Source organism: Apteryx rowi, unplaced genomic scaffold (genome assembly GCF_003343035.1).
Source record: "Apteryx rowi isolate R43461 unplaced genomic scaffold, aptRow1 scaffold_53, whole genome shotgun sequence".
Lineage (NCBI taxonomy): Eukaryota > Metazoa > Chordata > Aves > Apterygiformes > Apterygidae > Apteryx > Apteryx rowi.
The window spans coordinates 2,218,815-2,231,227 of NW_020450794.1; the positions used below are offsets into that span (position 1 = coordinate 2,218,815).

The 12,413-nt window shown below is 34.4% G+C and overlaps 1 protein-coding gene across 1 annotated transcript in view; it reads left to right on the plus strand.

Annotated features, from left to right (window-relative positions):
* The window catches only part of WDPCP (WD repeat containing planar cell polarity effector), a 109,489-nt gene that overhangs the window by 51,895 nt on the left and 45,181 nt on the right, over positions 1-12,413 (plus strand). The window contains exon 8 of the mRNA XM_026080667.1: positions 9,303-9,417. Coding sequence (XP_025936452.1) covers positions 9,303-9,417 — 115 coding nt within the window. The remainder of the gene's footprint in view (positions 1-9,302; positions 9,418-12,413) is intronic.

The window sequence follows — 12,413 nt, forward strand, 5'->3', positions numbered from 1 at the left end:
TATCATATTTCAAGCTGGTCTGGCGGGAAAAATATTGTTAAATGTTACTAATACTGTTTCTAAAAAGAAATTTTGCATTTTAACTTCTATACTTTTTCAGTTTTGTAATTTTTTCCTTCTAACTCAAGTAGCTTCAAATGTGCATCAGCTGGATGAATAGTAAATGTTCTTACACTGTACAGCTGAAATTCCAGAAATGTCTTTAACAGTAGCAAAAAAATTTAAATACCTGACATGCCAAATAGTATAAAGTCTACTTTTTTGTATCAGTAATAAAGATATTACTGTCAAAGCTACATTTGCCTATCAGATATTATCTCTAATAAAAGTATGTCACTCTTGTACAGATTACATAGTATACATCTGTGAATGTTAATCTTCTAGAACTAATTTGAACATTAATTGTCCAATAATTAGAAGTCTTTCTTTGTTATTTTTCTGATTAGGAAGGGAGTTTGGGTAAGAAATACTGAGTTATTTAGCCACATGTATATTCATCTGTTTCATTTTCATCAGTTTGCTGTCTCTTCACTTGCTTTTTCTGTCCGTTCTCCCCCTATCGTTCTTCTTCCTCTCCCATCTGTATCTGCAAACACTTGCATTACTTATCAATACGTACTTGGGGGCAGGGGAATTCTTGCCAAAATTTGGTTGTCCTGCCCTTACAATATAACACTGGCTGACTATCAATTTTATATAAAGCACTTTTTTTGACTTAGCATTTCCTAAGTAGTTTCAGGCATACATAATAAAAAAGAGACAATACAAACTAGCTTATTTCTTTCAGAAGATGGGAAACAAAAGAGGTGGTTGTTTTTATCTTAGCATATCTGGATATGTCTGGCTCTATATTGGACTGAATCATATAAAGAGATAGCTTGATAAATTGACTATATTTTTAGGGGTGTTTACATAGCTTGTGTATAATGTAGCCAGAGTTATAGTTATAGATAATAATGCTCTTTCTGCCCTTAAATTCTGCTTTTGCTTTCTCAATCACAAAACAATGTTTTTTATATAATAATGGTTGATAATTGAACTCCAAAAGGGTCTAGAGTGTTCTGCCAAAACAATTGTGTTACTCTGCTGCCGGTCCTCCTCAAAATATAAACTCTCCAACAAATGAAAATAATACAGAAAAAAATCAATAATTTGGGACAGTCTACAATAGAAAAACTGTTATGCATCAATTTTTATGTCAAACTGTTTGTGTTCCTAGTGCTCATCTGCCTTTGAGCATTTTGTGGGACTATCTGGACTTCTCCCTTTTTGATACAGATGTTCTGAAACTTCTGAAAAGGAGGTTCGAAGTTTATGTTTTAATTCCAAGTGGGAGTTTACTTAACTGTTTTAGCAGAAATTTCTTATCACATAATGATGTGATCTATGTCATACCACTACTGCATGCACATACTGCTTTGGATGGATACCAGAGCAGCTGTTAGTGGAAAAAGAAGAGGCCATGTTTGCATTAACTTTGAAGTGTAGTAGAAAGTAACAAATCAGTCAAACAGCATTGAGGGCGTGTAGTGAATTACCCTGCCAAATAGTCATAATTTTCAGTGATTTGGGCTAAATTTGATTATATGGTTGAATTAAAATGTCTTCAGTTTTTTAGCTTGTCATTTTATAGTAGTGAGAAATGTCAAATACATTCAATTATAGAAATTAAAATATTTAACTCAACAGTCATCACATTTTTTAATAAATGGCCTGTGTATCCAAATCTGCCATATCTTTAGCTGAATCAGGAAGAGTTCCCTTTCTTTTGTAATAAAAATATACTATCCTAAAGATCTTCTCACCAGCTGTTGTACCTTTGGCAAGACAGAATTGGCAGGAAAAAAAGAAAAAAAGAAAAAGAAAAAAAGCGAAAGGGGATACAATGGTAATAGGACTATCATTTAAAATAATAGTATTATTCCCCTGAGATTTTGTGAAAAACAAGCATAGGACTGCTACTAGTGTGCCTTCTGGTACATAAAAAAATCACTGTTCCTAATCCCTTAGTGCCTTCCCTAGCACTTCCAGGTTCTAACTAGCCCACAGGCAAAAATTAGGGGCTACAAAATTAAATGTACATCTGCTGAAAATAAGTGTGCTGTCATATTAACTGTGTGTGCAAATGACCAATTAGACTTCATGCATATCCTTCAATTAAAAATCTAGTTAGTTTGCATGCAGATTATCTCATCCATTGTATAGATGCCTTTCTCAAAATTGGCTCTCTTATGTGAGTTTGCCTAGGACTACTATAATGCTGGCCCAGCTCTCTACCTTTCTTAAGGTTTCGTTTTATACATCAAAATTTCTCCTATTACTTTTTTCTATACAATAATCAGTGCATTAGAAGTTTCATATTTACTTCCTTGTCCATTGCCAAAAAAATACACTGACCTTTATTTTTACAGTCCTAAGTATACATTCTAATACTGCTTAGAGCTTCTGAAACAGAAGATGTGCCAGTTCATGTAAACATAACCTAGACTGTACAGAGATTTTTGTCAAGGAGTTTGCTCTCCTATTTAAAAGGGCTTAGTTGAGCCCTAAAGGACTGAGCTCTGTTCTTTAACTCTGTTCCTACTAGTTCCGATAGCACCTGAACGTACACCATTTTAGTACGGTACTTCTAAACCCCAAGTTTGATGACCTATGGTGAGCTTCTGAAATAATCCTGTAATCTTCTGTTAGTTGTTGTCAAAAGAAGATAAATAGACCATAAAAGAAGTATGACAGAAAAACAGACAAGAAGTCTCTGCAGTAAGGTGCCACTGTATTATTTATAATTAAATTGGCTTTCCCTTTCTGTTCTGCCCAGAAGAAATAATTGAAGGAATTAATTTCACCAATATTGTTCAGTTTACTATGAAGAAGCTCTGACTTCCTCTTTCTCTGGTCTCCTCTAATTCTTTGGAATGCTTTTAAGTTTTGCCACACAACCATGAAATCAATCCTATGAAATGATGGCATTGTTTCAGGTTTGGTTTTACAATATAAGGTAGTAAAAATAAATGCGATATAGCTGAAACATTTGATTCCAACTTTTTTTACTTTTACATTTGCATTATGAGGTATTTGCACATTAACACATGCCAGCACTGAATTATTCTATTGTATAAAGCCAAACAGTAGACGTGAATCATATCTGTTACCTGCTAATGAAAAAGATTTATATATTCTTTGCTTGCTTACTTTGATTTAATTTGATTTGTGTTACAATTTACATATGTATATGAATGCTTTTTATGTTACCATCATTGACATACTTAGGACTGGATTCTGAATCGAGATACACAGCAGTATATGCTGACATGACTTGTTTTATCAGCTACCATGCCCATAAGCAAACTGATTTAGCAAGATATGTGGTGACATACACTAGCACATCTGATATCAAAATCAAGACATTATGGCTTGAATACATGAGAAGCTAGTATCCATCACCAGTTACTAAGAGGAACACTGCCCTCATTAAATTCTTTTGGTTGCTTTTGATCACAGCCATTAATGTGTTTCGTGGTTTTCAAGATTTGGAGCTAGAAGTACAAATGCATTGATTATTGTGTAACAGTAACATGTAACAACAATAACTTCATCTGTAATGAGGCATGCAACAGAATAATTACAGTAGGGTGGCTAAGAAAGCAATCTGGAATGAAGAGGTGGGGAAAAACCCTGGGAACCTGCTTGAACAAGAAATGCTTTGCAATTCTCTTCTCCTTTTGCATATTCCTTTGTCAGTTGGGCTCTGTGAGGGAAAACAGTTTGCAGCAATATTTTTTACAGGCATATTTTCCTTCTCTTCCAATTTTAATCAGATAGAGGCAAATCCTGGCTTTGCTCTGCAGGTATCTTTTTAGGTAGAAGGGCTGATAAGCAGCTAAGCTGCATGAGTGAGGAGTCAAGGGCTAAGGCTTCTGGGGATAAAGGAATCCACTTAAGTACCTGTTTAAGTTCTACTGAGGTCCGTAAGTTTTGAATATGTACTTAAGTGCTAAATCTATGCTCTGCTCCATCAGACGTCTTGCTTGCTCTTCAGAGAACCATTTCAGTATGCAAAGTATGTAACCCCCTCTACCAAAGCCTTCACATTCAACCCCCCAGTAACACAGAGATTAAATGGCCCTCCCTTCCCAGCATGTGAAGTCACCAGATGCCCAACATTTTACTCAAGACTATGTTCAAGTACAAAAACTAAGCCTGTTCTTCCAGTAAGTATGAAATCATACCTTCATGTTTTGTTTAGGAACACTTTGAGACTATTAAAGCTGTAGAGCTGTCTCTTCTGATTTCCATTTCTCACATTGCAGTACTTCAGTCTGAAGGATACGTGATGTATGTCATTATTGTGAGTTTCTTTCCCTAGTTTGATATTAGTTCTATTAGATGGGATGGCTTAGTGTCTTCTGTAAGTAATGCCTTGTATATTTGCTTTTATTCCTTAGTAATGATGGACAATTCCCTGGAGCAGTAGTTTTTGGAGTTGGATTGCTGTGTATCTGTGTTCAAGCCAAGTTTGCAACCTTTCCAATTTAGTCTATATTTGTTCATGCTTATCATTGGCCTGCTCCCATCCACCAAAATACAAGCTTAACTATGCAAGTTTATGTACAACACATCTTATTATCATGTAAGAGTCTTTGCACAGGCTGCATAGTGAGTAAAGAATTGAAATAGTGATGTTTCAATTCAAGCAGATAAATATTTTCCATTTTACAGATTATTTTTGATGAAAGATAATGTGTTTGTGTTTTATTTAAATACCTGCTTGTATTTCATGGTAAACATTAAGAAATATTTTTGAAAATATGCTTTTGCTTATCTTTGTTGCATTGTTTTAAGCCCAGGCCTTCTATATAATGTGGGTTTTTTTTCCTTTTAATTTGATCTCTCTGCTGCTATTTCTCCTATAACTGAAATTATGGTGTTCTTCTGTAACATCACATTCATTTATTATAGAAATCCAGCTGCAGTTGTTATGGCTTCATCTGAGGAATGTGAAAGGGGAGCACATAAGGTTTTGTACCTAACAATTTCCTTCACATATATATAACTTCTGAACTTAGTACCTTCCCTCATGCCACCATCTACACTTTGAATAGACTCAGTCTTGAACTCCAGTGAATCATCTTTCTTTCCTCCAATACATTCTTTCCATCTAAAATACCTTTCCCTGCAGGATCCTTTGAAAGACCTCCCCTAAGCTAAAGGAATTTTTAAAAGGGGTGGAAGAAATATTATCCTTACATAACCATATAGTATGCGAGGTCTCTGATTTACTTGTTTAATTTAGATGATACTTTCTAGAGGCAAAGAAAGACTTAAACCTGTGGAGCACAGGTATACTTACCCTCTACAACAAGTACATTAGAGCAAAAATCTGTTAAACTAAAGTTTAAGCTTTGCACAAATATCTCAAACTTTACTGTAAAATTTAAAAAAGGGATAGAGATTATTGTAAGAAACAATAAAGGCCATGCAAATAATGCTATTTTTACCCATGCTGTGTCATTGTATCATGCTATATTGAGAGAGGACTCTGTGTAATATTGAAAATATGGAACATTAGTTTAATGATTAGTTTCATACATATAAAATGAAGCACGTATGCTACATCACATTAATACTTAATAATTTTATATAAAAGTCTTATTATCATATGCTAGAGCAGTTTACAAAGATGTCTATTCTCGCTCTGTACCAGGTGTGATTTATGTCATTTCCAGGAAATTAACATGTAGGTATAAAGAGAATTTACACCTTGAAACTTCTAAGCGTTAAGTAAGCATAGCCTTACATTTATTTGTTGCTATCAAGCCAAAAGTTTGAGAGCATGTCTCTACCCAGCATGTTGGATGGACATATTAAATGTCAGTAGAACAGCAAGCGTGTGGCCTCCTTCCATAGTGCAGTCCTTTGAGAAATATATTGTTTATCTTCGGATCAAAACACATTTTGCCTGGCTTTACCTGGAGAGGTGTGTATATCCCCACTTTGTCAAATAAACCAAGATGCCACAAACAGACTTCTGATTCACTTAGGTTATTCTGCTAGCCTTTTTCTCCCAGGAATGCTCTTTTACCTCCAGGATGCTCTTCTCACTCACTGCAAGGAAAAAAATCCTACTGGGAAAGTCCCACTGGAAAAATCCTACTGTTCCAGTACTATTTTCTGAGGGAAGAGACAGCATGCTCCCAAGCCAGGGCGTTGGGGAAGACACAATATGGAGAGTTTATTTATGTGACTGCACTAGCTCTCTCAGTGGTATATAACACTGAAAGATTTGGGGAGTTTTACTCTTCCGTGGCAGGCTGATATTCACTGAGTAGTTTAGAACTGTTTTTTTCTAGAGCATTTATGTAATTTTGCTTGATAAGTATGTTCTTGCAAAGTAGGTTGTTAACTTCTGAGTTTCAGCCCTCACTTTTTCAATTGGATTCTTTGGACAATTATAGCTAACCGTAGTCAAACCTTGCTGGACTCATATTATCAAGTTGGGAATAAATTGTGATTTTATCTAATCTAACTCCAACATAAGGATAAATTGAAGTTTTGAAAGATTGTAATAAAAGCTGTATGAGTGTAACTGTGTCTAACATTTTTACTAGGACAAAACCTTAAAGGACATCTGTCTTGACAGAGAATAGTGAAATACTGAATATATGTATTTTCAAACTAATGCAAGAGTAGAGTTTGGCAGGATGGGAGAAGACCATCTGTTTATAACAAATTTATTTTGCGTTACTGGTAGTTTGGGTTTCTATTTCAAATGTCATTAGAATTTGTTTTCAAACTATCTGCTATGAATTGGCAAGAAGATAGATAGGAAAAATGTTGTTTAAAGATATTAGTCAGGCAAAAAGTTAAATTATTTAAATATTCTTGTCCTGTTCTTTGCTGCAGAGAGCATAGAACTATAGTAATACAGCATAATATGTATAACTAACTAACTGACATTTTGCATAGCTAAATTAATGGGAGCAGAGCTGAGAACAAAAGCCAACGTCAATTAGATCGCTACATTCCCATCCCCAGCACTTCCATTATTTTAGCACAGTCATATGCCATTTTATGTCCTCTTGACTTTGAAAAAAAAACATGTAAAACAAAGAAAAAAATAATTGTAATGTAGCCATAAAGCTGAAGTACAGTCATAGGTATGGAATTGTCTCTTGCTTCTGATGCCTATAAAAGACATGGAAAAGACGGGGGGAGTCTCACCTGATGCCTCTTACTGCCAACTCAGGATTGCTCCCAACATTATATTTTCTTGTACTTGGGCTATCCATTTTAAAAGGCTACTAAAAAGATGTTCCTGCCACTTTCCTTGGAGATTATTATATAATCCAATAGATCTCACTGCAGGAAAGTTTGCCTGGTATTCTACGTACAAGTGTGTTGTACTAAAAAGGATATTACAACCGTGTTTGTCTCATAGCTGTAACGCAAAATAGATAGGAATTTTTATGCCAGCTTCTACTACAAGAGCAACTATTTGTCTTATATCCAGGTTTTTAAAAGTACAGAGGGGTTTTTTTAAATCTGCTTCTAGTTAGAAATAAAAACCGCAGCCCCAGATTTCTGGCTTTCGGTGAGTCCCCTGTATGTTTCTACAGGGGTCTTCCCACTGACGACTCCTTTGGCAGAAAAGATTGTTCAGCAAGTTTAAGGCTGGTACAGCCTCTGCTAAAGTAATAATGATTTTCTTTGCTGATTAGAGGGAAGTGAAGGTAGCTGCCAAAATGAGTCCTTCAGAATTGCTACCATGTAGCAGGAATTAGAGCAGTCCTGAAACTTCTTTAACTCATACAGTGAGGTCATCTAGCCCAGCAGCTTGCAGGATCAGAGGTGGAAGTGAAAGATGAATTAAATACATGTGTTTTCAGTACTGCATATGAAGATCAAAATCACAGTGGTGATTTTTTTTTTCACTGTTTTTTACATCGAGGTTCCTGTAGAAACCTAAGTTTGGCAATGAGTTAGACAATCTTATGGTCAGTAATTTTTTTAAACCCTGTCAGTCTTTTTTACCATGTTATTAGAAAAAACCTTATTTTTCTAATAAAGCTTTTTATATACTCCTGCTGCTGGAGTAACTTGGCAAAGTGAGGTCAATTCACAATGGAGAGGGAAGTTTCCTGTTCTTCATTTACTGAATTACGTTGCTGTAATAGTTGCATTCAGAATGTTATTAACTTTAATGATTTAATTATGCAAAAAGCAATGCTTTTCATGACTCCTCCCACTGAGCATTAGCTCTTATACAAGATATGGCATCAGAAGGAGCTGATAAGTACTGTGACATAGTCTTTAAAATTATATGTATTACTTAATTGAGATTAGTTAGACAAGGATATTCAGTTAACTCTGAAATGAACCTCTGACTCTTTACTGTCCAATAGTTTAAGTAAGTTCCTTCTTTCCAAGAGAGACATCTATGACCTTATGCCAAGGAGTATGTGAACTTATTAGGAGCCCACAGCTATCTCTGTAGTAGAATGGGCACCATTACTTAAGTTAAACAATATATGAATGATCAAAAATAACTGTGATATAAAAAGCTGCTGTTTTTAATTTGTGAAAATAATATAAGGGTTTTTTAAATATAAAACTGTACCTATTTTTTCATGCAACCTATACAGTTATTATGTCATATAGAAAAATCAGGTCTGTGAATGACAGGCACAATAAATGCACCAGAAAATATGGTATTCTAAAGGTCTGTAGATCACTCTCAAATTCAGTTTCTTTCAAAGCCTCTCAAGTTCAATAGACAAAAAACTGCAGTGCACCCCATGTTAGTAGAAGTATTTGAATTTTGGCCCAGTGTTTATGTACAGAAATACTTAAACATCAGAGTGTTGCCTTAGCTGAGTGATGGTTTTTTTTTTTCTTTTTTGAGACACAAGAGGTTATAGTGAAAAAATGTAAACAGTTATTATTTTGATAATTAAGAGTGATCAGCATCATCCTTTGCTCATTCAGGACAGACTTTCAATCAGTTTTTACCATACTAATTCAGTAAATTTTATGCAACATTTGGGAACTTAGCACCCATCATCTTCAAGTGTTCACCATTTTAATTCTTGTACCCACATAATTCAGTGTTATATTACACTTATATTTTTCACTGAAAAAGCTTTTAAAGTTGTTATAAGACACCTTCACATCTAAGATAAAAGTATCCTTTGTAAGTTTGAAAATTAGATTACTACATAACAGACATCAATAAATATGTACCTTGGAACGTTTCACTTTATTATTGATTCTTGATGTCTTGTTTTCTCACTATTTGGATTTAGCTCCTCTTTCATTCAGGTGTATTGGTGTCCCTAAGCCTTTCTGGGCCACAGCTGGAGAAAGTGGTGATTGACAGGACCCTGGTGGGGAAGCTCATCTCCGACACCATCAGCGATGGTAATTACACCCACGTGCAAATCAATTGCCTACATTAACAATAGAGTAGAGAAACAGTATGTCAACAGGTAGACTAATTATTGCCACTGGGGACTTGCAAACACAACAAGTAATTGCATGTAATGCCATAGTTACAACCCTCAGGACTAAGAACACTTTAATATTTAACATCAAAGTTTTCAGACTTGTCAAATAATGAATGGATTTCTAAAATTCAGTTTCTTACACATTTTAATCACTGTGAACATGCCATTTGAACTTGTCATGTTTATATCATAAATGGGAAAATGGGTCAGAAACAAACATTAGCAAACTGGTTAATTACAAGGAATATTTATTATAAAAATGTTTACTTATTAAAAAAAGTTGGATAACTTTATCTATGTGGAGGTGTTCCGGTTTAGTTTCTGGATTTCCAGCATCTCACAACCATGATTAACTAGTGACTGCTAAAAAATGAGGTTTTTGCTTATTGCAGAAACAAATTCATATAAAATGTGCCTGTTTTCAACAGTTTTATAATATGAACATAGCTTTTACACTGTCTCTCTACAAAGCTCCACTGAGAAATCATCCAGATGTTAATATCCTGGCATCTGCATGATCAAGAATATGGAATTTTCATGTGACCCAGACTACATGTGAATTGTATGCCAAATTCCCCAAAAATATAGATCCAAGTTACACCTTTTTAATGTGAATATATGCTAGATTTAGCTTTGATCTTTAATAATTTATTTTCTTCCGTTCCCCAGGCATCTATTGAATATTGTCCTTGTTATTTAAGAAAGGTGCAATACTGTGTCCATCTGATTCTTTTCCTATCTGTATATTGTAATTAAGTCTTGAAAAATAACATTACTATGTTAGTAGAATCCTTAGTATTCAAAAATCTAACCCTAACCTCATTTTTATATCAACTGATTACACAGCAAGTGTAGAACACAGTTAACCTCTTGACTCTTTTTTTCACTCTTAACCCAACTTACTAGACTATTAACTGCATCTCAGATTTTTCTTTCCTCCATTTCCAGAGGGAGTATTCCATACTTTCAGATGACAAAAAGTAGGAAAGTATGGACACTAAAGTTATACCCAAATTGAGGTTGTTTGTAGAGCTTATTTAGAATACTCTGTCTTTTAAACTTTTTCTTTACATAAATAATAAATATAAAATTATATTATACATATCTATGTATACATTGCTTTAATATTTTATATAAATATAAATTATTTATTAAAATACATATCGCTATCTAATCAAGCTTATTTAAAAAATAAATTCCAACAAATATGTTTTCCTACAGTTATACCACTCAGACTCCTGTAGTTCAGGTTATATAATGGTTTGTCCTTATTTTCACTTATTCAAGAATTTCTTAAACACCCATGTTTGATAATGTCTGTGTCCAAAGAGAAAACAAGACTGTTTCTGTTCAGTAAAAACAAAATCCAGAAATATCTGTCATTACAATATATTCTTTTTACGAACAACAACAGAAGATAGATACTTTTATCACTCACACAAATAGGGTTCAAAATAGAAATTTTTATACTGAACTAACCATGTGTGAGAACTCCTAGAATGAATTGACTTTATCATCGCAACCCCACTTCTGATCTAGATTTGGAAAGACATGCAATTATGTTGAATTAAAGTTTGCCAAAAGGAATCTATGAATTGCAATCTGCATTCAGTCAGTTTAACTGGGCACAGAAAAAGTCCAGTCATGACTATTTCTGAGATTACCAGGGAAATCAAAAAGTGATGTGTGGTCTTTTGCTGATTCTAGATCAGTTTATGCAGCTTTTAATTCATGTCTGTTATATTTGTATACATGATAATACACAATACTCTACAGAGTCCCTGATATGCTAAAATGATATGCCCAAGCAGACTTCTATCAAAATCAGGAGGGATCTGCATGGAAACTGATATCCAAATATATGATGCAGGACTGAGGTCTAAATATTTAACAAGAAGTACAGATATCTGCTGCCATATGTGGGTCATCTCAATAGCTTCATATTTAAGTTCCTCTTCTTCCACATTGTACCAGATGAAAGATCTGGTGTGGTCTAAAAGTAAATTAGTATATATATCTTAACAAAATCGTTAAAGTAACTAGTCATTGTTTTATTATATATGTCATCCATCTAAAAATAATAGTTCTTTTTTAACAATTACATGTATGTAGAAATGGATAAGGATAACAATCTGCAGCAAATACATATGAGTTATTACAATTGTAATTATAACTCAAAGTGACATGCCCTCTTAATATGTGGAATAATAAAGTTCAGATTGTATGCACAAAATACAGAACTAAGATGACTTTTATAATCTTCACACCTCTAATATTGTCTGCTAAATTTTTATTATTATCTAGGTAAAATTAAAAAATAAGTTTAATTAGAAATGGGATATCAATAGATAGAAAAATTGCCTTCCTAAAAGAAAACATTATTTGTGATTTTTCTAAATTATTTTGTGACACTGAGGTCTTGTGGTAGCATCTACAGGATATTAACTCCATTGCCCCCCCCTTTTAGGGTAATCTGACACTGTAGTATATGGGTCCTCTTTAGGAGACCTCTCTGCATAATGGTACATCTATGCCCATAGCTGCAGTCATGGAGATGTATTTGGCATCAGAATTTCCGAGGTTTGTTCTTCAGTTGAAAAAAAATAATCACCCACAACAAAACCTTCCCCTATTTATGGTAATGATGTCAATAAATATATGTAGGTAATTCAAGCAATAACAATTGTGCATTGCCCTTTGATAATTTCTCATCTTTCACCCCATATTTCTCATCTACGTGCAATCTTTTCCCACCGGCAGTCCCATCATACTCCAGCCTCTCCTAGCTGAGGCTGCCTGGCCGCACAGCTGGGACAGTCTGAACAAGGCAAATCGCCCTCCCAGGCCTGCTTTCCTTCCCCAGCCAACCTCAGATAGTAAAAATCAAAGACTTCTAGTCTCATGCACACT